Below are 25,860 nucleotides of genomic sequence, written 5' to 3'. Positions count from 1 at the left end.
AAAAAATGCTCATAAACAGAACAGTCTAGATCTGTGCATAATAATCGCCCCTCCCGAGCGAATGCCGACCACATACAGATGCATACCAGTGCACAATGGGTTTTAATGGGTTTTTGATTCAGTCAGAAACCATGCAGATTTGCTCTCCTCTAGATGAAAGAAAACCATCTCTCGAGTGGCAAGTATAGGTAGCTTCTTAGTCTCTTAGTATGCAAGTCTGACCTTTAAAAGAGCCTTGAAAATGACCCAAGATTTTGACATAACTAGAATGACCCATGTCTAGTCAGCACGGCTCTTGTTATCACAGAGTAGGGTTTTGCCCGATTATTACACGGCTCATACCTGTTCTCTTGAATGTAGTACTAGGCACAGACTGTATGAAATGTGTGGCGCTGTGCCTGGTAAACAGGGAAGAGGTCACAGAACTTGTCAGCTACCGGTATTCCAGTGCCAAACTATCATGCTTGAGCATGCTAGTTGCGCGCCTCTCTAGTAAACAGGTGATATGCAGTCAACAATGATGCATTGAATTGGATTCCTGATCAATCGTGCCTTGTGAAGACGCAGTAAATGAGAGCTGGTTTTCACTACTTGCTGTTTTTATGCAGGTTTTTCTTTAAGGGTACAATCACACACGACGGATCTGCAGTGGATTTCTCATTGCAAATTCCTGCCCTGTAATGTCAGGGCAGAACACTGATTGGCTGAGCAGGACGTCCAACTGGGAACCCTCAAAGCAAGACGGTAATGTATATGCTCTAGCCGGTGGGTGGTTAACTGGGCAGTCTCCCGACATACCCGCAGCGGGATGTCAATCTACATCACTGTACTCTGACCCAGGAAATCTACCTCACCTTCCAAATCATAGCAGATCCACTTCAGGCTGGGGCCTACATCAGGGGACAGGACTGTAGAGGTAATCTCTTCATAGCTGTAACCCCTGTCTCCTCAGACAGAGAATGCTGCTATACTGTGCCCACATATGTCCTGCATATTCCTTCATGCTCCCTGCAGTCCCTGTCAGCCCTTGTGTTTCCAATCCTCTCCATTCCTGCTATATTGTGCCTGCACTTATACTCAGCTATACACACTGCTGCTATAATGTGCCTGCACTTACACTCAGCCATTCACACTGCTGTATATAAAGTTTCTGTCACTGTTCTCCTGCACAGCTATGTGATTCTCACTTCCTGATTGGTCCATGCTGAACACCCCCCCCCCCCTTCCTCATTGCTGTCATTTGACCACACAGACCTCTGACAGCAGCCCTGCTTCTCTATTCTAGCCTGTTGTACTACGCTACTGCATTATGGGGATCTGCAGTTCCATCCCGTATCTGTAGTACAAACAGCTGCTGTGTTATCAGGTTTATGCAGTTACTATACATTATACTCCACATGCCGACTGCTATACAGTACAGTAACTTATAATATCACATATTCTGCTGTTTCTTATTGTTTGTTTCATCTGTTCTACATGTTATTCTGAATTAAAAATCGTTATTTTTGGGGTGTGGAACCAATTTTCTGCATTTCAGTGATTTCCTATGGGAAGTTTGGTCTGGACAACTACTTTAATGAAATCTGAAATCAATGTAATGGTTTGAATTTGATGTTGAAATTTCCCACAGGGAATCCGCCCCTGTTCTGGACCAACATAGTTGGTTGTTCCTTATGACTACGTATCTAGTATACCGAATAATACTAATGTGTCTATTGCTTTCTATCTGTCAGCCTTTATATTCTATGAAAAGCGCTCTTACATTCCTGAACATATAGAGGCCCCTCGGAGTAGTTTTGCTGCGAGGGTTAATGGGAGCGTCAGGCTGCTAAGAATTTGGCTTGATGGGTCCCTGCAGAGAGAGAATTTGTGTGATTAGAAGGGATCTGGCGTTAGTGCGCTCAGTCACATGGGTCCGTAGCCTAGATAGGAGCAGGGTTTATATAACGTGTTTGTGTGGGAGGGGGGGTGAGGCTACTTGTGAGCTGCTTCTGTTAGAGATGAGCGACGGCAGGACCCAGATGTAGGTTGCCCGCTACTGCTTACACAACAGCTGTTATATTCAGGGTCATCCCGAGCCACGAGCCTGGAGAGATGGTGTTCTGTAGTTAATATATTCTGGAATTCTGTGCAGTAAGGAGCTGGCTGTTATCACAGACATTGGGGGTATTTGTGGGACCACTAGATTTGTTTCATACATTGTAGAAGTACACACTTTTTTTTTCTAATGTACGTGTAAAAAGCCGAAATGATTTGCGTTTGGGGTTTATTATGTGTTTAGTAATATGTATGTATTTCATAGTGATCCTTTGGGGAAATGTGAAAGGCCGGGTATGCTTTGTACATTTCCTTAAGTGGCAGGATGGTGTTTGTTATGCTTTTTGGCTTTTAGCTTGATGGTGACTTATTGTTTCTATCTATATGTGCTGCTTTAGGTAAAGAAATCACTATACATTGGTTCGCTTAATCCATCTGAAGAGCAGGGGTTCCGTCATAGACAGGAGGTGTGTTGTGTTCCCCTTTTCTTATGTGCAATATCAGGCTTTATAGGTTTAAATAACTGAAGTAAAATGATAAGCTATGATGTGCTTTATGGCTATAACATTGACCTCCTGAATGTGTTCTCATATACAGCATGCTCTATACCTGAAGTGGATCTCTCATCCGAGGCAGCCCTCAGATTAGGAATGCTTGCCCCAGGTCTAATCATGCCAAAATGGTCTGGTTTTGCCTGGACCATTCTGAAGTCCATGTAGTATATAAAAAGGGTGACTCGCTTTTTAGCCTCCTAGAATGGGGTTACAGGCAGGAACCCACCTATAAAGTTGATATGTTTTATTAGAGCAGATGGACAAACAGTCCAAAGAGGTAAGATGTTAGAGAAAAGGGGTTTTGTTGCACATAGGCAGCGCCTGATATCGTACTTTAGAATAATTCAAGTGAACGGGGTTGAACTGCAATAATAGACATAAGTGGTGTTTTCTAATGTTTTAAAACCCCTTTAAAGCGAGTCTGTCATCTCTAAATTATGCTCATAGCATAGCATGCTCGTATATGCACGCCTGCTCCCTTCCCATTTTTGAGTGATTGACATACAGGGCTCAGTGCTGGAAGCCCAGCCCTGTACATCATTCATGCAAAGCAAGGGGGAGCATGTGTGGAGCTGCTCTGCAGCACTTTCTTGACGCTCTGAGCATGATCTCTAAAATATTTTTGTAGCCCCAAACTCTTCTGTGTGTAATGGTTGTAGCTTTTTGTTTTTGGTGTTGTACAAAGGCTGCTATTATTTCTGTACCATTTACTTACAGAACGAGCTTGCATGTGATGACCTGTTTCACGGCCTGTGTGTGGCTATGTAAAGGATCGCAGGGCGGGTCACATAAATGATCATGGGATCATTAATGCAGACCCTTATTTTCATCATTGTCAATTGCACATATCCTATTCACACAACGCGAAATGCAGCCAAAAATAATTTTAAATGAAGCAAAGAGAAAGTGATCAGCGTACGTACAAGCGATTTCTTTGTTCATCGATGGGCACTGTGACGCAAGCCACATATCGGGAATGAGCTTTCCTACGGCTGTTGATTTGCCTGATCATGTTAAGGAACCTTTTACTTTCTACTTTTGTGTTTTCTATGTCACTGCCCGATTGTCATAGGGTACCTGGGCATCCTAAGGTATAGAGTCTTGTATGACCAAGTCAGTGGCTCTCTATATACTGGTTTCCAACAAGGTGAGGGGTCAGCTCCCTGTTAATATCGCCTTCATTTAGAGAAATAGAACAGCATGGCCGGTGGATCACGTTTTCCTACACGCGATATTTTAATTTGGGTGATAAGGCGTTGGTCTTTGTTGTATAAAATAGGTTATTCTCATTAAAATAATTGAATGATGTTTAATTTGTTAAACAGTTTGTGTATACTGCAAAAAAAAAAATTGCCTTTGTAGCATGGTCTTAATAAACACTACTCTTCTTTTCTTTCTTTTAGTTTTTATTTAGGTGTTTCTATGTTGACAACACAGTATAAAGCCATTGGTTTGATGCAATGCCCATCCAGAGCAAAAGCTTGCAACAGCAAGATCTCCCAGTACAAGGTCATCGTGTTCCACATGGACCAGTGACACTTATACCAGAAAGCGTACACTCTCAGCCTACAGAATTGTCATCCAGTCAACATGTGTCTACAGGCATGCCTAGTAGCAGCTTTTCCTATACACAGGATTACAAGAACACTCCAGTTTCACAAAATATAATGTCTTGCATGGAAAGGTCCAATGACTTTGTAAGCCCACCTTTAGCGCATTCTGCAAACGTATTGCCACGTGAGGCTGAAGGCCATTCAGATGACAAATGCCTTCACGTTTGTGAGACCTCAGATTGTAGCTCGTATAACACTGGAGACCCAATAATACAGAAACACTACACTACAGGAACATTTGAGACCATTCTCCCAGTTGGTCCCTCACGGTCCCACCAGACTGAAGACTTGTTGGCGCAGAATTCCATAGAAGGTCCTGCCATAACTTTACAAGAGGACATGGAGACGTGCAATGACTCCAGTAGCAGTGAACTTCGAGTTGAACCTATGGATTCTGATGAAAATGCAAAGGAGCGCACACTAAAAAGGTAGGAGCTGGTGTCAGAAAGTTATATTGATTTGTAAATAATTTCTTACTAAAATTATAAAGTCTTCAGGGTAGTAGGGTCGCCATTTAGTACCACCAGCTCTTTTTGCTGGAATTTGAGGGAAACATCCTTTTAAAAACATGAAAGACAATAGTTGTAATTATTGACATATGTTTTTCAGATCATATAGAAGAATAAATTATGGAATCACCTTGTAATTTGCGTTTCTGAACAAATTCCACTGGCAGCCATCATCAGTAACACTGCAGAAATCCACAAACAAGAAGAATGTTGTGCTGTCCTAATAACGTGCTCAAAAACGTCCAGTGTTTATTGTGCGAAGCACACAAACATGCATTTCGGGGGCCTTTACCCCTTTCATTAGATACAAGAAGAGCACTTTTTTGTATCTGATGAAGGGGATATAGACCCCCAAAATGCGTCGTTTTTGTGCTTTGAAACATGTTTGTTTCTTTAACATGTTTTTGAGTGCGTTATTTGGACAGCACCATGTTCTTCTTGTTTGTTGTTTTCTATTGATCATTTTCACAGGCCCCTGTTGGGATCCAGCTGTTGTAGTGGTACAGTTAGCTTGGCAGTCCATTATTGTGCTCTCCCTCTCCTAGAATTCAACTTCCTATGAAGCGTGACTCGACACCTGGACTTGAGGGACCCCGGTGTTTAAAGGCCAAGGGAAAATTAGTCGAGCACTTCTTTACCTTTCTACTTTACCCCTCACCCTGTGGTATCACACTAGGAGCCCATGCTTTGTTTTGCTTCTATTCTGAAAGTGTATTCCCATCTCACAAAGTTATCCCCTATGCCCCCATAATCTTAACGGAATTGGAACAGCAGTCTCCCACCAGAATGATGTGGTGCACTACCACTTCACTCATTCTCTTTGGGAACTACAGAAACCATAGTTGCCGTTGAGTTCTGCTGTTTCCGGCAGCCCCCATAGAGAATGAATGTGTGACCTACCATTCCATTCTAATAGGAGACTGTAGTCACCTGTGATCAACAATCTTATCTAAATAGGGGATAACTTTGTCAAATGGGAATACTCCCTGAAGATTCTTGATCAGTCATTCGTGGTTAATGGGTCAGTTCAGCTCTGCTGTGACATGATAGTGTGGAGTCGATCTGTTGTCATAGCAGTCTAAGTCCTTTTCTAGGCTGCCATGACAGGTCTACTGTTATAGCCTGTCTTCCTGCAGTACAGTAGAATTGCATTAATTTGTATGAGCTAAAGTATAATATATTTTTTAAAATATCTTTTCCAGGAGTGTGACATAAGTTGTTGGTTATTCTCAGTTGTACACAAAATAGGAAGGTTATAAAAGAGAAGCATATTGATAGGGCACGGAAGATGTCAAAGTGTCAGGATAGAAAATGCTAGAACAGAAAAGTGCCAGGATAGAAAAAGAAAAGGGTATAAACAGGAGTCATTGGAGGAATAAATAGAAACTTTTGAAAAACAAACCAAACATAAATCAGCACCAATGCATGAAGTGTGGAGAACTGGATGAAAGTGATATTTAGTGAATTACTTATCTGCATTGGCCAAAAGGATGAAGTTGAAATATTTGTTCTAATGAAACAATGAAAGTAAAGATGATGCCTGAAGTAGACAATCATGTTTACCCACCAGCCTATTATATAAGGGAATATATGTCAGGGTAGTCATCATCTGACCAGCCAATGCACTGGTGTACAAAGAAATGTGTGACCTCTTTTCTCATTCCATCAGTAAAGCCTATTGCTTCATGGCTGCTCTGCAGGCATCCTGTTATAGAGAAGAAGGAGCTAAGTAAAATGATATATAATGTTGTGGGAAACGTTCCGGAATAACATATCATTTAGCCATGTATATATCTTTTTCTCAGTTATGTAGTCAAGTGGGCGGTCCTAGAAAGTGTTTGACGCATTCCTTTTTGCACTAGTGTACATAGTAGTTGAGTAGTCACAGATTAGCACAGTCTAACAGCTGTGTATAAATGTGCATAAGGGGCTGTCAGTTACTGAGTAGGACCGCCCACGTGACTACTTAGCCCAGAATGAGCAGATATTTACATAACTAAATGATAAGTCATCCTGGAAGATTTTCCACAAACCTATATATATAATTCTGCCCAGCTCCTACTGCTCTATAACATAATGTGCGCAGATTAGACAACATTTTAAATGTCAAGTTTCCTTTAAAAGAATTTTAAAGGTTGAAATGTTGTTGTGTGTTTTTTTTTTTTTTTTTTTAAACTTCTATTTTTTCACTATCACCCATAAAAAGTTAGTACAACAAATTACAAAGTAATCATCTACAATTTCCAAACAATGATACAGTAAGAAAACACTCTTTAGTGTCACTCAAGTTATGCTTACCCTAACCCCTAATCCCTCCTCCCCTTTCGCCTGACGGAGGGGTTGAAATGTTTGGTGGACTGTTCTACTTAGTATCTATGATATGTCCCATGTCAATCATTACAAAAGCATATTTCTTCTTCCTAGTGACAGGCAGAATTTAAAGTGACTGTCCCTAGGCGAAATATTTGTAGTCATGACCTGGTGTCGGATGATGCGGGGACAGGTCTATTGTTGGAAAATTGCCGTATTAAGAACATATGCTCCCCTTGGGAGTGTTACAGAACTCTGTAAAGATAAACCACAGGGAATTTACAAGCCGAAAGAGTGGAAAGTGTAGCTCACCTATGTGTACATACAGTGCAGCATGTTTACTTAGAGGTTTCAGCAGAGGATAAAGGATACAACCTTTTAAAGGGGTTCAAGGGATGGGGAGTGCCCCCCATAGGATTGGGTGCTACTATTGCAAACTAATTTTGTAGTAAAACTTTTTGGATATTTTTGTTAAATATGTGTATCCTCCATGGTCTGAAACATATCTTGTATAATATTGACGGACAACTTGCTTTAGTCCTATGTGCCATGCTCTTAGTGCCCTATTCCACGGGACGATTATTGTTTGCATAATCGTTAATAATAAACGATTTCAAACAACCGCTCTTGAGATACCTGAAATCGTTCACCCATTTACATGGAACGATAACCGTTACTTATGATCGTTCTTGTGGTTGTCTTGTCGTCGCTATTGCGTTCGTTGCTACTGCGAACGATGTCTTATTTAATGCGAACGATTTGCGAACGAGCAACGATAAAAATAGGTCCAGGTCAACGATTTCTGGTTCATCGTTTAATCGTTAACTGCTATTCAACAGAACGATCATTGTTTAGATTTAAACTATGTAACGATAATTGGAATGATAATCGTCCCGTGGAATAGGGCCCTTAGCCATTTGACTAGCCACTCTGGCTGCCCATTTCCATGCTTTATATATGTTAGTAGTGAACTGGATGTCTATTACACAGGTAGAAGAAAAGGGAGCAGACTGATTATGTTGTATATGTATAGACACATCTTTAGTTACTCACCGCTGTTTGTGAATGGTGGCTTTTTCCTCACTCTGCCGATAAAATCTACTTGTCGAGTCGGAAATAGATGATTGGATACAATAGGGCAGGACCTGGTGGGTAGGCTATAATGTACGGGTTATTGAGAACATGTGGAAGTAGGTTAGCTATGTAAGGTGCTTGGTTTGTGCGCTCCTGGTTTATATAACCTGATTTCTAATGGAAGGCTTGTGCACATGTTTCTATTCCCTTGAGTTCTACTTCATGATAAAATATGACACCGATTAAGAGCATCTCCACCTAATCCGCAGATACTGGAAACATCAGGGCAGTCTTGCTGTATTTCAGGATTATGATGATTTGTGGCAGGACGCCAAATTTAAAGTACCTCCTGACCGCGATAGACGTCTTGTCGCTTTCAGCGTTATGGATGAAAAAAGGAGTAGACACGGCACAGAACACATTTCCGGCTCTGAGCTGCAGTTGTCACTTGTCCTGCTGTTTGTTGTATTTGCTGGTTAAATTATTTCTTGAATGAGAAATCACATCCAACTTGTAAACCCTTCGCCAACTCCACGCCATTGCATTGAGCCGGATACTATAAAAGGAAACAGACTTTGCTGTGTTTTTTAAATTTTTACTGAAAGTCAAAAGTTTAGTCATATGATAGGGGATCTTCCTCCAATACCTGGTAAAGATTCATAAATATTTGGTAAAAAAGTCAGAGGTGAGGTTAAAACCAACCAAATATCCTCTGTATAGAGGGCACACTTATGGTGCCCCCTTTCTGGTGCTTGAATTGTACCAGGGGACAGGGGGCTTCAGTTAACAAACTAATATGGACCGGATACAATCATGGTAAATGCATATTATAGGTATAAGGCCAAGTCCTGTACTTGTATAGATAGGCACTTCTCACCTTTGCCAGCTTAAACCCTGTTCACATTTGTGAGATGGGAGTAGTAATAGACCTACAGCTTGGTAAGACGCCATAACAGATCTAAGAGTCATTCTTGAGTTAATGTGAAGGTGGTAGGAAAAATGGCTAAGCATAAGGATCTAAGTGACTTTACCAAATTGTGATCGTGACTGGGTCACAGTGTCTCCAAAACGAAGTTGTCGCAGAGTGGTTCCTCTATAGGTCTGTACCAGGTACAGAGCAGCGGACATAGGTGATAGGGAGAGGAAACAAATGTCGCCTTCGTCTTTGCCGATGGCCATGTTTTTGTAGTTCTCATAGAAGTGAATGGGAGTTGGGAACAAATGGTGAAGAACGACAAGTTGAGTTTGTCAGGTTTTCCTGGCCACCTCTGTATTCACAAAAGCTGCTTCATCATGTTGAACAGGGGCTGGAATCTCCTATTTGGAAGATCCCAAAGGAGCGATCCACTTATATAAAGAATAATTTAAATAATGGCCATTTCTTTGTGCCTTTCTACAAAGCTAATGTTGGAGCTTGCCGACATTCCGTGTAGAAGCTGTTGGTCCGTATACCTAGTTGGTGTGACCGTGTTCATCCTATTACTGTTGGGTTGTGATGTTCTTCCTATAGCACAAGGTTTATCTCTTTATGCAGGTAAATGTGTTGGGAACGTGTCTGACCTCTTTTTACTTCTGGGAGTCTTAAAGATCTTCACATCTTGTTAAACAGGTCACGTACCTAAAAATAGCCGGTAATCCAAAGTTATCTTACTATACGGCCATGATTTATTGTCAAACGTTGAGCGAAACTTTTGCTATCGCTATTCACATGCCCTTATTTTAGTAATTCACAGGTGGACACTGTTGTGAGAATATAAGACATAAAGGCATATAATAAAGAATATTGTGATATTGTAAAAAAAAAAATTGACTTTAATTTAATGGGTTTTCAAGAAGCAAGATACCTTTATGGATAAGTTTGACCTCTTAAGTGGTCCCTATCAAGTGGGTAGTAGAGGAAGCACAATATCAGGATAATTGACTCCAAATGTATTAGATGTGACAATAAGAGATCTTGCTGCTGGGAGGGTGGGGAAGTATGACTGGACATAAAAAAAGAAAAGGAAAAAAAAAGATCTGTCTGATGCAGCACTCATAAGCGTCCATCTACTTTGAATGGGAAGAGGGCCCCATACACATTTGGTGATCAGACAATTTTTTTTTTTTTTCTCAGGTATGTTCACACCTATCGTTCACAATGGTGCAATGTCACTGCCCAAAACCCCCACACACATTGACTCCGATGGGAGCTGGGGAAACATGCTGGAATATAGTGATGTCACTTCTTTTCAGCTCCATTGGAAGCTTCAGGGACGCCCCCCTCACCCTGCTCAGGGAGAACTGCGGCACTTCATTCTGTGCTGATTGGTCTCCTCTTGGTGATCTCAGAAGTCCACTGAGCCTGTCGTCCTAGCAGATCTGTCTTGTGTACCACTTGTGGGCAGGTACCACTCACTCCATTGAGCACAGTACAGTTACACGTTGTACCTTGCAGATCTTATCATTGACAAGCAGGTATATCCGATACTTTTGCCAATGATTTTAGCAGAGGCATAATCTATATCTGTTATATCTCTTGATATTTCCCCTTTTCCATCATATACTGTACAGTGGTGATATGTCACATTTAGTTTGATTTACCATTTATATTGTTGTTTTTCTTCTTCTTACAGCTGTTCTGATTGCCAGCCCCCTGTTTGTAGCTCCAATGCGTTTTCTATAATGATGGCAGACTCTGAACACAACCCCTCTACTAGCGGATATAGGTAAGGAGCAGTCAGTCGTGACCAGCGTCTTATCAACCTTTCAGTTTCCTAACTGCTCCCTTGTTCATCGACATCTGATGTCTAATCCGATGCCTAAAGGAGACGTCCGGCCTCCGGGTTTTTATTTTTAAATGGCAGAGGCAGGTGGGAAAATAACCAAGGGTATTAACTCACCTCTCCTCATGCTCTGCAGCTTCAGATTGCCGCTCCGGGACCCCTGCCAGGCTCTGGGATCTCCTGTGCTGCCGACGTGATGGACTGACTGCTCAGCCAGTCGGTGACTGGGGCGGGGTGCCGATCCGGTCACTGATTGATTGGCTGAGCGGTAAGGCCATGAGCCAGGATGGGCATTTTCCGCCCAAATATCTTCCGGCGGGGGTCCCGAAGCCATTTACGCTGCGGGTCGCAGGCATGTGGAGAGGTAAGTAAGGACTGGTTGTTATGTTTGCCCCTGCCGGCTGTTAGATTTCAGCCAGGGCCGGACTTCTCCTTTTAACAAATGAAAATGACTTTACTACCATCTTTATTGCTGCAACCGTGTCCTCGGCATTTATTGTTTTTGTAGCAGCGAGCAACCAGCAAAAGCCAAGACGCAGAAGGAACTGCTGAAGATCCTCAAAGAACTGCGCTCCTACCTCCCGACTGGGAAGCAACTAAGGGGCAAGTCCAGCACTACGGCTTCATTACGCTATGCACTGCACTGCATCCAGCAGGTGAAAGGTAATGCAGCTCACTATGGAACTCTGCATAGCTATGTTATAATACATGCTAAACATGGTCACTAAGTCACTTACCTGCTTTCCTGGCTGCATCTACTATGCAGGCGCTGAACGCATTCAGGGCATGCACATATGCTGTATCTGCACATGTGCTGAATGTGTTCAGCCATGAAAGCAGTCACGGTAAATCATGTGACCACCAACATCTTGAGTCCCATGGACACTGTGAATAAATCTGGGCCTTCATGTATCTTTTATCCTAAGCAATAGAATGGACCCCTTTCAGTACTGAGCTTAGATGTATGTTGGTTGTTTTCTGCAGCAAATGAAGAATACTGCCAGCTTCTAATGGTTAATGATAAACACCCGTACGGCCAGGACCTGTCATGCTACACAGTGGAGGAGATCGCTAACATCACCTCTGAATTCACAAAGAATAACATGGTGAGAAAAACTTTGGGAGGCCTCCTGTCTTGATATACTTCTAGTAATAGAGTCCTGTGGGATCAAACATGTTTTTTTTTTTTTTTAATTGTTTAGATTTAGGTGTCTAGCAGCCACATATGTATCATTTAAAGGGATTGTGTCTTCAGAAAATAACTTATTACTTTAATATTTTTATGTTAAATATATTTTTTAAGAATTTTTGGTGACATATGTGTTCTGATTTTCTATTTTTCTGTCTATTATAAAATAATCCTAAGATCTTGTCGTTTTTATTCTCACCACTGGGACTAGAACTATACAGAGACTTCCTCTTGTGTCTGTAGTGATAAGAGAAGGTAGCTGTAAAGTGATCTGTACAGCATTACAGGGACATGTGACACCAGTAGATAGAGGAGACAATAGCAGGTCCCTGTGGAATGACCTCTTCAAAGGTCACAGAGCATGCTCAGTAATGTTTCACATTCATCTCAATGGGACAGACTCTGTTGTCATCTATGTCCATGAGTCTTGCTGTAAAGCATGACACTAAATGCTGTTCAGAACAGCCCAGGCAATATGACAGCCCCCATAACAATGTACAAAAAGTGAAATAAAAAAATTAGTCAGAAAATCGAAAAAGTTTAGAGTAAAATAACAACTTTTTAGTATCAGTAATAGAATATTTAGGTGACATATTCCCTTTAAAGAATATGTCCATCGTTAAAAACCATTTACAGCTTTATATTGAATCATCATAAATAGCTGAATATCTTTAGCTAAATGAGCTTTTGGATGAGGTAGGAGGGTCCTCTAATAAGTTAACCACAGAGCATCCTGTTCCCAGGACCCCTTAAACAATCCTCAATAATGCAACAAGGGTTCAGTTTCCCTGCAGCGCCACCACAGGACAAAAGAGGCATTACACATTTACCATTTGAAATGGGAAATGGTGGCTGTGTGTGGTAGACACCAGCCGGTTAACTCCTATCTCCCTATTGAAGTATTTTGTAGGTGTTAAACTGCAACACTCCGGCTGTTGCAAAACTACACTTCCCCGGCTTTGGCCATAGCTGTCCAGGCATGTAGATTTTTGTAACAGCCGGAGGGCCGTGAGTTTGACCCCACTGGAGTATTTGATGGTTTTTATAAGCCGTACGACCTCTTAATTCAATGTATACATAGTAAAATGCTGTTTAAGGGTAGCTTCACCCGTACCTTATCGCAGCCGATTTTCTGCTGCAGATTTGACTAAATGAATGAACACTGCATCAAATCTGCACAATTACATCTGCTGCGGATCCGCAGCTGATTTTACAGTGCGGATTTAGTGCTGTGTGCATTCATTTAATCAAATCTGCTGTGGATTTGCAGCAGAAAATCGGCTGCGATAAGGTACGTGTGTAGCTACCCCAAAGGTAAATATGGTGACTTTTGAGAGTGGCTACGAAAGTGGTATTAAAGGGGGATATAGCCTTTAAATGTTGACGTTATATACGTTGCAAGGAGAAGACTGGAATGTGTGATGTCAGGAAGAATGTGGAAAAAGTGAGGAGCGTCTGCAGTGCTGCTTGTTTTGGCTGTGCCTGTCTCTAATGCTCCGCACTGCTTTTCTTGCAGGATGTATTTGCTGTGGCAGTCTCCTTAGTAACTGGCCGGATACTCTACATCTCCGAGCAGGCCTCCATTGTGCTGCGCTGCAGTGCCGACCTGTTCTCACAGGTTCGGTTTGTGGAGCTGCTCGCCCCGCAGGATGTTGGTGTGTTTTACAGCTCAACCACCCCCTACAGACTGCCATCATGGAGCATGTGCAATGGAACTGGTAAGAAACTACAATGTGGCACTCTTATGTGGAAGGTTACCTGCACTCCTAGAATGACCTCTTGTATGGAAGGTTACCTGCACTCCTAGAATGACCTCTTGTATAGAAGGTTACCTGCACTCCTAGAATGACCTCTTGTATAGAAGGTTACCTGCACTCCTCGAATGAAGATCTCCTCTGTGGAGGTTAATTACAGACATGACGGCTAAGGGTCTAAGGGTAATTCCTAAGGGTAAGGGTAATTCCTGATGTAAGGGTCTACCTGCATGTATTATTCTTGCTGTGAAAGTTCCTCATTGCTTTGTAGTGGTGAAAAAAAAACCTAAGGGTAAATCTACACATAGCTCATAGCAACCAATCACAGCTCAGCTTTCATTTTACCATAGCAATATGAGAAATGAAAGCTGAGCTCTGATTGGTTGCCATGGGCACCATAGGGAATCTTACCTTTGTGGATGCTGCTGCTTTCTCAATAAATGTTCTGAAATGACATCTTGTCTTACCATGCACACATCTTTACATCTATGGGCAGCTTGGGATTTAGATTTGAGGGCTTGTCCAGGCAGCAGGAAACTATTCTCCCTTCCCACTCCTGCCATTCTGTTGTTTTGGAAGATATACTTCTAAGACGTGAGAGGGTCGGTACCATAGTGCAATTGCATGTGGGTGAAACCATCTTAGCTTGTGTCCAGTGGCCCCAAGGTATCGCCATTGTGGCCACTTTCTGTTCTATCAATGAGCCACATCATACAGACTGGTCACAATAATGGTCAGTACCCTGTACCAAGGGTAAGAAAAGCAATGAATAAAAATAAAAACAAAAGATCAATCCTCCAAGGTATATATTCCTATAAATGAGATATATATATATATATACCAACAAAACCCAACAATCACTGAACTGCGAACAGCGAAAAAAAATCCAATGGAGTACTCATTTACGAGTCTCCACTGATTGCCCTCCCCACTAGGAGGCACCCCTTGGCAACGGGCTTCCTTCTCTGGAGAGAGGGATATCTGGCTATTCCCGTGTTTTGAGACTCGTAACTGAGGCTCCACGGACCCCTTCTTTGTATGTATGTATGTATGTATATATATATATGTATGTGTATATATATATATATATGTATGTATGTGTGTGTGTGTGTGTATGTATGTGTATATATATATATATATATATATATATATATATATATATATATATATATATATGTATATGTGTGTGTGTGTGTGTGTATATATATATATATATATATATAATTATAAAATTATTCATTTATATAAATATTACTAAGCAGTATATAATCATCACACAGTACGCAGACCTTGGGTCTTATTCCACGGGCTGATGGGGGCCCAATCAATAATGTAAAAGAGCGCCGATCTGCTAGATCGGCGCTTGTTTACTGGGCCTATTCCACGGCCCGATAATCACTTGGCAAAGGCTGTAGGGACATCGTTACCGATTTTCTTGCAGTCCTTGTCACCATACTTTACCGAACCATGCTGCAGGTCTTCTCCTGCGCTTCTTCTCCCTGTCCCGAGCGGAGCAGCAGCTTCGGAGTGGCCTGTCTGAGCTGACAGGCCGCTCAGCCAATCACTGGCCACGGCGGTTATCAGTGGTTACAACCTTTCTTATATTAGCATGCATACTGTGTTAGCCGCCAGAGTTGCCCCAGTCGCTGTAAAGGGCCGCTCTCTGATTTGACACACCCAGAATGAACAGGCATATACAGCGCCCTCTGTTTTATCTGACGTGTAGAATAGTGCACCAGAAAGTGCTTTTCTTCCATCAGCCACCACAACAGAACCCCTCAGACTCATTACAAGTGAATGAGGTCCATTTGCCATCTTTCCCACACAGGTGTAGGGTATTTTTTTTACATCTCTGTTCTTTTTATTGAACGAAACAATGGAAACCTAGACAATAGTGTGAACTGAACCTAACTAGCTGAGAAAACCCATGTAGTACTGTCTATGAGAGTTATGTCCTCACTGATGCCATCTGACCCTTATCAGCCAATAGTCGGCACTGGCAGAGATCCTGGGATACCTGATGTGAGTCTGCAGAGGACCGGTTCAGCTGTTCTTGGGATTGTTTAATAGTTGTAATTGTACAAGGGTATGGTGGTGCTGGCCTTATTTTTGTAGGACTTTCCATAGTGAGAGAGTCACATCAGGCAATCATTACACTTTTTACTCCTTTAATAGTACATTTAGCAGAATGTAAGTGGTGGTTAGAAGTCTTTCTGTTTGCTTAGCTGGCTGCACTGTGGCAGAACTAACATGCCGGAGTGTAGACATAATGAAACGTGTAAAGGTCACTTCATCCTTATGGGGACAAGTGCATATACCATAGTACTGTGTCATATATTGTCTACAAAACTGCACAGTAATCCAAGATAGTTGACGTATTTCTTTGATTAGTAAAGGTCATCTACATGTTATATAACTCTGTAGGTATTAACTCTTCGTTTTCACATAGTTAACCCTAAAACATGACTATTCTCTCCCCAGATTCAGGATATCTAGATGGTGTGGAAGAAAAGTCCTTTTACTGCCGCATCAGGTAAGAAGGTATATGTAAAATAAATCTCTGGTTGGAAACCAGTGTATAATCATCATTTAAAAGGAAAATTCCTATATTGGAATACAGCTCAGCTTTCATAATTCCCATTCACCAGCTGTTCCCATAATCCTGGCAGCCTCCTGATTCAGCATCCACCACACCAGGAGGGATGGATCAGGGGACGCCCCTTTCTGAACATATGTGCAGGTCCCATAGGAAGGACACATATCAGACATGTATGCCATAGCTTGTGAATATGCCACAAATGTCTATGATGGGAATAACTGTTTTAAAATGAAAGAGGCACTGTCATCACAAAAAAACCTTTGCCATTTTAGAGAGACATGTCAAAAGTTTTGATCGGAGTGTTTAAACCCTGACCGATTGTGAGAACAAGCCAGGGGAAATCTCACTTGAATGGGAGGAAGCTTCTCTGAGCTGGAGTGCAAAGAATTAGACCACGATCTAGTGATTATAGCCAGAAAATACCCCGTTAATAATATAGTTGTGGACAACCTCTTTATATGTAGATATAAAACCTGGTTTATGTCTAGTATTGCAGTCAGTAGGGCTAGGCTATAAGATCACACATGTGGACAGGTGGTGGCTGTTAGTGAACATATGATTGCGCTAGGTGATCCATTGTTTGCCATTGCCTTTAGTAGTTTTAGGGATGCACTACAGTAGCGTGTATCTGCTCCACTCTCTGACTTGCCTCCATGTTGGCGCTTTTACAAGCTATAATGAAATTCTGCTTATTCGCTACTCCTGCGGGAAATGAATTATAGAGCATTGATTTGCAGCCTGAGATCTGTGCTTTGCATAGTGGTGATTTTTCCATGCTGTTCTACTAGTGAGAGTTATCCTAATCCACTGGTAATTCCTTCCCTGTGGATTCACTGTAAGGTTTAGCCCTGACAAACGCAGATCAGTACTTATATAATTTTGATCAATGGCAGATTGGATTATACAGAGACTGTTATAGTGTTATAGTCCCCTATACCCGAAAGTCAGGGATAAGGACTGAAGTCACATAGCGGTTACCTGGGGGGGGGGGATAGGTTTTTTTTCTTTGTGTGTGTTTTTTTTCTGACTTTATTTTCACATCCTGCAAAAGAAATCACTTTTAGCACTTTAGTTTGTTAATCTGCTCTCAGGCCTGTTGATAATTCATGTGAACAATGTTCAATGAAGGATTACAGCTCTTGAGGGGATGATTTTGCGTGGTAACAAGTAATCTGGAAAGTGTTTATAAGAAATCACTTGGTAATACCATGCCTCAAGCTTATACAAATGCTAAAATCACAAGGATCATAATGTGATCTTCAGCCTCTGTTAATAAAACATTGTATAACATCAGTGACGTAGTTTCTACCACATTTGGAACGCGCATGTGCAAACCCAGCTTATATTTTGGAGAAAAGAAAGGGGTGTAAATCAACTGATGTTACAAAGTTATACAGTTTGTATATTACTTCTATTAAAGAAATCTCAAGTTTTCAAGTACTTATCAGCTGTTGAATGTCCTGCAGGAAGTGGTGTATTCTTTCCAGTCTGACATGGTGCTCTCTGCTGCCAGAGTACCCTCTTTAAGGGTAAAAACATGTTTTATAGGAGACGTTCCGTGGCAGGGGGGAAATTGATTACAAGTCCGGACTTACTCCCCTCTGTACCCATGGTGAGCGGCAGGCCTCAGGACCCCCACCAGAAGGCATTTTCTCCTGAGTTGTGATAATGTCACGACCGTAGGGTTTGGGAGGAAGGACTGTACTGGCTGCTCAGTAACTAGAGTGGTCAGTCCATCAGCCGGGTCTCATGACATGTCAGCGCCGCACAGCTGTGTCAGTACACCATTGCAAACATTTAAACAGTATCTGAGCTCCTGACATCATAATTTATCATGATGCAGGGAGCTCCGAGATCCTGCCTGCAGAACACCCTCCCTGCTACAGACAGATTGGGGGAGATTTATGAAAGGGTGTAAATATACACCTGGTGTAAACTGCCCCCAGCAACCAATCACAGCTCCTCTTATATTCTACCAGAGCTGAAAGCTGAGCTGTGATTGGTTGCTGTGAGCAGTTTACACCAGGTGTATATTTACACTCTTTCATAAATCTCCCCCATTGTGTGAATGCCCTCTTAGTAACCTATTCCCACCACTATACTGAGCACAGAGCCAGCTGCTTCCGGCCCGATCACTGTGTAGTGCTGGCAGCAAACAGCTGACTCCCAGGGCTGGCAGGTGTCGGCCTGTCGATCAACCACTGATAGCCTATTCTGTTTTTGGCTTGTTGCCTCCTTTAAAGGGGTTGTCCAGCGGAAAACTTTTTTTTTTTTTTTTTTTAAATCAACAGGTAACAAAAAATTATATACGGTAGATTTGTAATTTACTTCTATTAAAAAAATCTCAAGTCTTCCCATACTTATTAGCTGCTGTATGTCCTGCAGGAAATGTTTTACTTTCAGTCTGACACAGTGCCCTCTGCTGACATCTCTGGCTGAGACAAGAACTCTGTCTCGGATTTCTATGAATCCCCATAGAAAACCTCTCCTGCTCTGGGCAGTTCCTGTCTCGGCCAGAGATGGCAGCAGAGAGCACTGTGTCAGACTGAAAATAAAACAACATTTCCTTTAGGACATACAGTAGCTAAGTATGGAAAGATTTGAGATTTTTTAATAGAAATTACAAATCTATATAACTTTTTGGCACCAGTTGATTTGAAAGGAAAATATTTTTGCTGGACAACCCCTTTAATGTAGGGTCGCATGTTACTTGTTGCATCTAGATTAGATGACTCTGAAGTACACCAGGTACTACATAGGAGCTGTGTAAGGAATATATCCAAGTACTACTACTTTAGAAGGGAAAATGGGGGAAGTTTCAAGTCACATGCATATTAAACCTTTTTTTTTCCACTTTTTACCGTTGCATTTTTAGCTGAGTGACTGCACAATAATCTATTCCTAAAGCAGTCAATTGGCCAAAAAGTTACATAAAAAAGATTTTTTTTTCTTTGAAGCATCGGCGGTGTCTAATGACTTAATTTGCTTAACTGGGTTCCCAGAACAAAGCTTTGGTAATCTTGCCAAGACCCCAGCTATTAACCCCTTACCAACCTCTCATACATGTTTTTACAGCACCTTTCTTTATTCTTCCCCTGGTAAATCTGGTGGAAACTTGTGTGTTTCCCCCCTCCTTCCCTGATTCCTGTGCAATCGATCTTTGTGTATCCACAGCGGCCAATGACTCACGTTCACTCGCTAAAAACACTCATCAAATCTGTAAAGGCAAAGCTTTGATTTTCTGCCAGTTTGAGAGGTCACATGCGGCCACTTTATTAAGAAGTGGGCGCCTTCTAATAGATTTGGCATTATTCTCTGCAACTCCCTCTTCCATTTTCAGCTGGCATACAAAAAGCTAGTCTTAGTAATTGTAGGACATAGAGCGCTGTGTACCCAATAGGGACAACGACAGTGTCGCTGCTTTTACTAGTCTCATTAACCAAGAGATTGGCAAGACGCCTGTCTAGTTATAGGATTGTCTGGTATATCGGTCCCAGTATCAAGGCTAAAAAAAATAAAGTTAGAATATCATAAAGTGATGGCATCATGCTAGGATATGCTATCCCTTTTTGATTGATGGGGGGAGGGGGGGTGACTTCACGTAGACTTCATAGAAGACAGACTCTTCCAGCTAGTTTAAATGCACTGATGATGGTCAAAGGCACATAGTCACATGATCCCACAGAGGGAACGGCCTCTGAATCAGGAAGTGTGGCACGGGAGGCAGTGATCAGCCCTGCCATCTTACTCCGTTCGTTTTGGCAATTTCTGGTGGTCTAGGAACCTGAACCCCCACCGATCAGAATTTCGGACATTTTGGAAGTCACTGTGTGAGGAAAAAAAAAAAAAAACCTTTTAACATTAATTCCTTTAAAGTGACACTGTCACCCCCTTTTTGCATTCTGACTTCTCTACACAGGTGTTATGGGTAAATTTAGCAGATTTCATACCCTATTTTATATCACATGTCATGGTGCTTGTTGAAGTAAAAAGTGATCTTTTATTAACTGCAGATTGTGCTCCGTGACACCCATTGGTATGGCCCGACCTAGAGAGGGTGGGGCCTAGACCTTTAGGCCAGCCTGCTCCAATGGTCGGTGAGGGGGTGGGGCCTATGTGCCTATGACATCATGGAGGGGAGGGGCCAACAGTGATGCTGTGGGTGTGGTGCTGTTGCCATGAAGCCCCGCCCACTTAACACAACCTACAGATGATAAAAGATCACTTTTTTTCTGGAACAAGCATCATGATGTATGATAGAAAATAAGGTAGGAAAACTGCAAAATGTACCCTTTACACCTGTGTAGAGAAGTCAGAATGCACAAAGAGGGTGACAGTGTCACTTTAAGTATATGTTACATCTGAAAATAAATGCTATGTACAGGTATACGTATTATACTATTATTCTAAAAAAATTCTAAATTGAGTGCAAAATTATTTAAACTTTAATTTCCTTTTTATCTCACACTAAAAAATGCTAATTCTAAAAAGAAATACAATAGCATACAAAATAAGGCAGAAAATGGCTAAATATTGTCTGTGAGGGGTTAATCCCGTTGAGCGCTGTTTACATGGATTGCAGGGTAACCATCAGGACTGGTTCAGAATGTAATGAATAAGTTTCCAGCATTCGGCTCTTACTCATGAATGACTGGTCCTCCCATGTGAACAATGGATGCTGCAGGCAGCCGATCGATGTGCTGGAGACAGGTCGCCCCGCAGTCACATGATGTTATCCCTGATAATCCGGGAACTGTCACACAGATAGTAGTACATACAAGCTCTTCTGATTTAATTTGGTCTTTTGCATAGTTAATGATTGTGCTGTAAAATGTATTCAGAAAAGGCTGTAGTGCTTAGTCATCTGTGTGGGCAAAATGATGGAATGAGGTTACCAGGGCGTAATACTCTAGAGGAGGAGAATCCTCTGCTTATGGAAAGCAGTCACAGATGGAAAGATCAGCCAGCTTCTGATATTTTACAGCCGCCAAGAAAGGGGAAAGGGCTTACCGACCTCCATATCTGTGACAAATGCAAAACAGGAACAAACACACAATAGTAGCATTAAAAAGATTATTGAAGGGCTTGTCCGGTTAGGTAAAATACATGTGGAATTATCCCCCCCCCCCCCTCCTGAAGGGTATCTTCACACTAAGCAAATGGGGTGGAATTCCGCGGCAAAATCCCACCTGCTTCAGTGTCAAAACACCTCCGCTCCCGATCAAAGAATTGACAATTCTTTGAGCTGAGGCACGCAAGCCCTCCCATAGAGGTGCGGTCTTACTCTGAAGCAGGCAGTGTTCCACCGTGGAACTCCACCCCATTTGCTCAGTGTGAACATACCCTTAAGATTCATCATTGCCTTATCAGTCTCCTTTCCCTAGTTCTGAGGCTGCTTCTTTAGCTGAAGACACAGGAACTCTCCCCCCCCTCTTCTCCCCTACCTTCCAAGACTGCTCAGGTAAACAGTGTCCCTGGCTGTTTCTGCACTCTGATGCCAGGAGGCTAAGGTCACCAACTTGACCAAAGATTAACCCTCATGAAATTACAGAGTGCAGAAAAAGCTGGACAGGGACACTGCTTACATGAGTCACCTCTGAAGGGAGGAGAGAGGATGGGGAAGATCACACACAATTTTCTTCAGCAAAAGCAACAGCCTCAGAACTGGGGAAGGAGACTGATAAGGTAATGACACGTATGAAATAAATTTTAAGTCTCCAGGAGAGGGGATGATTTAATATGTACTTTACCTAACAGGATAACCCCATTAAATGGATGCTCCAGAAAAAATCTTCTTCTTTAAAATCAACTGGTTTTAGAAAGTTATATAGATTCGTAATTTACTTCTATTTAAAAATCTCCAGTCCAGTCCTGCAGAAGATGGTGTTTTCTTTTTAGTCTGACACAGTGCTCTCTGCTGACATCTCTGTCCTTGACAGGAACTGTCCAGAGCAGGAGAGGTTTTCTATGGGAATTTTTTACTGCTCTGGACAGTTCCTTTCACAAACAGAGGTGGCAGCAGAGAGTACTGTGTCAGGCTGGAAAGAATACACCACTTCCTGCAGGACATACAGCAGCTGATAAGTACTGAAATACTTGAGATTATTATTTTTTTTAATAGAAGTAAATTAGACATCTCTGGCACCAGTTTATTTGAAGAAAAAAAATGCTGAACTACCGCCTTTTAAATCAGGTTTTCATGTTGAGCATATTATTTTAGGAAAATTCGTTTTTATATTTTTTTTTCTTTTCCAATATGCTTTTTAAGTTTTTAGTCTGGGACTTTCCGTTTTGTAGAGATCATTTTCTATCAATCTCTGCCTTATCACAGACAGGATTGTAGTGAAAGCCTAGAGATAACAAGGATCTACCACTGTTCACAATAGTTGTCGCTCAGCGCTCAGCCTCCCCCTCCCTAAGAAATTACCTCCACATAGGTCACAAAGTATGGTATTGTGTCTGTGCATGTGTCTTGCTGTAAAGCATATCTCTAAACGCTGTTAAAAACAGCTCAGGCAAGGTGGCTGCCCCCATAATAATTTCCTGAAATTTTAATTAAAAAAAATGTAGTTGGAAAATGTGGTTCCCACTGCTTTTTTGCAGTCCGTTTAACTTGTTCCTTGTTTTTCAGCTGCGGGCGTGAGTCTCGAAAGGAATTATCTTACCAACCGTTCCGCCTGACGCCATATTTGATCCGTGTCCAGGCCGAGGAGAGCGCTGCTGAGCAGTTGTGCTGTATACTGTTTGCAGAAAGAGTCCACTCTGGGTATGAAGGTACGTATACCTATCAAGTTACCAGACTGTGTAGAGTAGGGATGGCGAACCTTCCGTCTTCCAGATGTTGCAAAACTACAATTTCCATAATGCTTGAACAGCAAGGCATGGTAGGAATTGTAGTTTGGCAACAGCTGGAGGGCCATAGGTTCCCCATCACTAATGTAGGGCATGGTGACTGTATAGCACCAGCCGTCTACTGAGCACTCATGTGATATGTTTTACTTGGGGAAATAGTCCTGGTAATGGCACTTTTATCTTCCCTCTCTCGGGAAACATCTGAGCATCCAGGTAGTGGCAAAGTGGTTCCCACTTATCACGTTATAAGATGTTCTTCTTTTCCTGTCTGGCTGCTGCTCAGTAAGAAGCAGCTTTAGCTCTCATCTCTGCTAATGCTGGAGCAGCAGGGCCCCAGCATCACGCTGTTTCCTGTTTGATCCCAGAGACATGTTTGCAAATATCCCCTTGCAAAACATCACATGACCGTATTATCCTGTGATGTGCGGTGAGAGACTTGTGATCATCTTGCTGATATTTTTAGTAAGTTGCATTAGACCTCAGACTTACGTGTTATATTGAAGCCGCAAAGATCAGTAGGGGACCGCGTTCTGTGATAGTCAGGTGCCTTGTTGAAGATGAGGAAATTGTGTTCCTTTCTTGTTTTTTGTTTTAGCTCCTCGGATCCCCGCAGATAAACGCATCTTCACCACCACTCACACCCCAAGCTGTTTGTTCCAGGACGTCGATGAAAGGTAAGTTGATCGCTCAGACATTACCATCCGGATTAAATCTGTTGGTTTTATTTCTTTTTCGCCTTATGGTTGTGCTTTGCTTCCCACAGAGCCGTGCCCCTGTTGGGCTACCTTCCCCAGGATCTCATTGGCAAGCCCATCATTCTGCATTTGCATCCGAGTGATCGGCCCCTCATGCTGGCCGTGCACAAGAAGAGTATGTGTATATTGTGTCCATTTATTACTGCAGAACAGTCACTGTATTCATAAAGCATCACAGTCTATAAGTTTTACCAAACGTATCTGTTTCTGAAAGTTTTAACAGAGCAGTAAAGGTATGTTCTAACATCATGGCCCCCACATAGGAATGAAACCAACCCCTCATGCAGTGGCCCCCATTAGTTTGCAGGTAATACCAGCAGTATTGCATAGCTATTGGCCACCATTCAGGTGTAGTTTTGTCCTCCTCTGACAGAGATATGCTCCTCTACGAATTTCAATTCTCAAGTACACCTGACAGGGAAAATAGTATCTCGGTATCCTAAAATGTTTTATATTTTGCTTGGGTGCGGTAAAAATAAATGCTACTCTTCTACCCGGGTCCTTCACAGTTCTTGTTCCAGCACCTTCCAACCCAGTTCCATGTCAGCCACTTGTCTTAGCAGTTATGCAAAAATACTGTGAGACACCATCATATATTTCTCAACATCAGTGAGCTAGCCAGACCTTCTACCGGCAAGGAGCAACGAAGCAGAGGGGGATCTGCAGTCAAGGAAACCACCTTTTAACTAGCATGACATGACCTAGGAACTACCCAAACAAGGTATCCATCCACAAGACAGCAGTTATTCCTTTGAATGCACTTACTTGGCTTTTCTTCCATTAGCCAGAATTCTGCCTGCTCCACACTGATGAGGGGCAAATACCCTGAAACAGTTGTCTCTGGATGGATACCTGTCTTGGATAATTCCCAGGTTATGTCATGCTTGACTGTGGTTTGTTGGAAGGTGCTTTCCTGGACTGGATACCCCCCCTTGACTTGGCTGTTCCTTCCTGTTAGAATGTCTGGCTAGCTCACTGACGTTGAGAAACACATGACTGTGTCTCCGCAGAATTTTTAGGGGGCAATGTTCCTAGAGTCACTGACGTTGAGAAACACGTGATTGTGTCTCTGCTGTGTTTTGGTTGATCTAAATGAGGTCAACCATCATTCACTTGTCTCAGCAGGACCTGCCCCCTCAGCCAGTCACTAAGGTAGGACACTACTGTGGCCAGGGATTAGTGGTGTAAAGTTGATGAGTGGAGGAACAGAAAGTGGTGAAATGGGAATTGCAGTTAGGTGAATCACTTTTTTATTTTTATTTTACCACACAACCTGCAAAGTATTAGAATAACAGAAGAACCCCTTGCAGACTAGAGCTTAAAAATTCTGATCCTACATTGCTCTCCACACATGTGTGGTGTTAGTCTATATACTGCCTTTCATATCCAGGCTATGAAGTTATGCGGGGACCTCTGCTTACTAGCGTCTGTAGATGTGCAGTGGTGTTACAACTAGAAAAACTGGGCAAATTCACAGTAATAACAAAGCAAATGGCTTCATAATCTGCTCATCAGCCGGCTGCCTACTCAGTTCTGCTCTTCCCCAGGTGCTGGGCAAAGCTGTATCCAGTCCTGGGAAACTGGGAGAAGTTTCCCAGGATAGGATCCAGCTTTTTCAGGCCCCTGGGAAGCAGCGGCAGTCAGTTAAAGGCAGCAGACTGATGATTTGTTTTTGGTATATATTTTAACAAGACCCTTGCATTAATAAAGTTGGAACTTTACAGGATCAAGGTGCTGGAACATTTTTCCTTTTGCTATCGCTCTCCTGTGGATAGCTGATACATTTTGATTTATAGAAAGCCCCTTAAAAAATTATTGTGTGTCGTACTTTATCAGCTAGATAGTGACTGCT

At 42.2% G+C, this 25,860-nt stretch overlaps 1 protein-coding gene across 5 annotated transcripts in view; it reads left to right on the top strand.

Annotated features, from left to right (window-relative positions):
• The window catches only part of PER2 (period circadian regulator 2), a 56,344-nt gene that overhangs the window by 7,702 nt on the left and 22,782 nt on the right, over window positions 1-25,860 (top strand). For 4 of the 5 annotated variants that reach the window (XM_069975554.1, XM_069975551.1, XM_069975555.1 and 1 more), the window contains exons 2-10: window positions 3,995-4,632; window positions 10,710-10,802; window positions 11,368-11,522; window positions 11,844-11,965; window positions 13,565-13,766; window positions 16,284-16,335; window positions 23,033-23,175; window positions 23,849-23,927; window positions 24,017-24,123. In XM_069975554.1, coding sequence (XP_069831655.1) covers window positions 4,052-4,632; window positions 10,710-10,802; window positions 11,368-11,522; window positions 11,844-11,965; window positions 13,565-13,766; window positions 16,284-16,335; window positions 23,033-23,175; window positions 23,849-23,927; window positions 24,017-24,123 — 1,534 coding nt within the window. In that variant the 5' untranslated portion in view covers window positions 3,995-4,051. The remainder of the gene's footprint in view (window positions 1-3,994; window positions 4,633-10,709; window positions 10,803-11,367; window positions 11,523-11,843; window positions 11,966-13,564; window positions 13,767-16,283; window positions 16,336-23,032; window positions 23,176-23,848; window positions 23,928-24,016; window positions 24,124-25,860) is intronic. The other variant, XM_069975553.1, reaches the window with a different exon arrangement.

Source organism: Dendropsophus ebraccatus, chromosome 6 (genome assembly GCF_027789765.1).
Source record: "Dendropsophus ebraccatus isolate aDenEbr1 chromosome 6, aDenEbr1.pat, whole genome shotgun sequence".
NCBI classification, from domain to species: Eukaryota; Metazoa; Chordata; class Amphibia; order Anura; family Hylidae; genus Dendropsophus; species Dendropsophus ebraccatus.
Note: the sequence above shows the minus strand (reverse complement) of the source record. Positions and strands in the feature narration are given on the sequence as shown.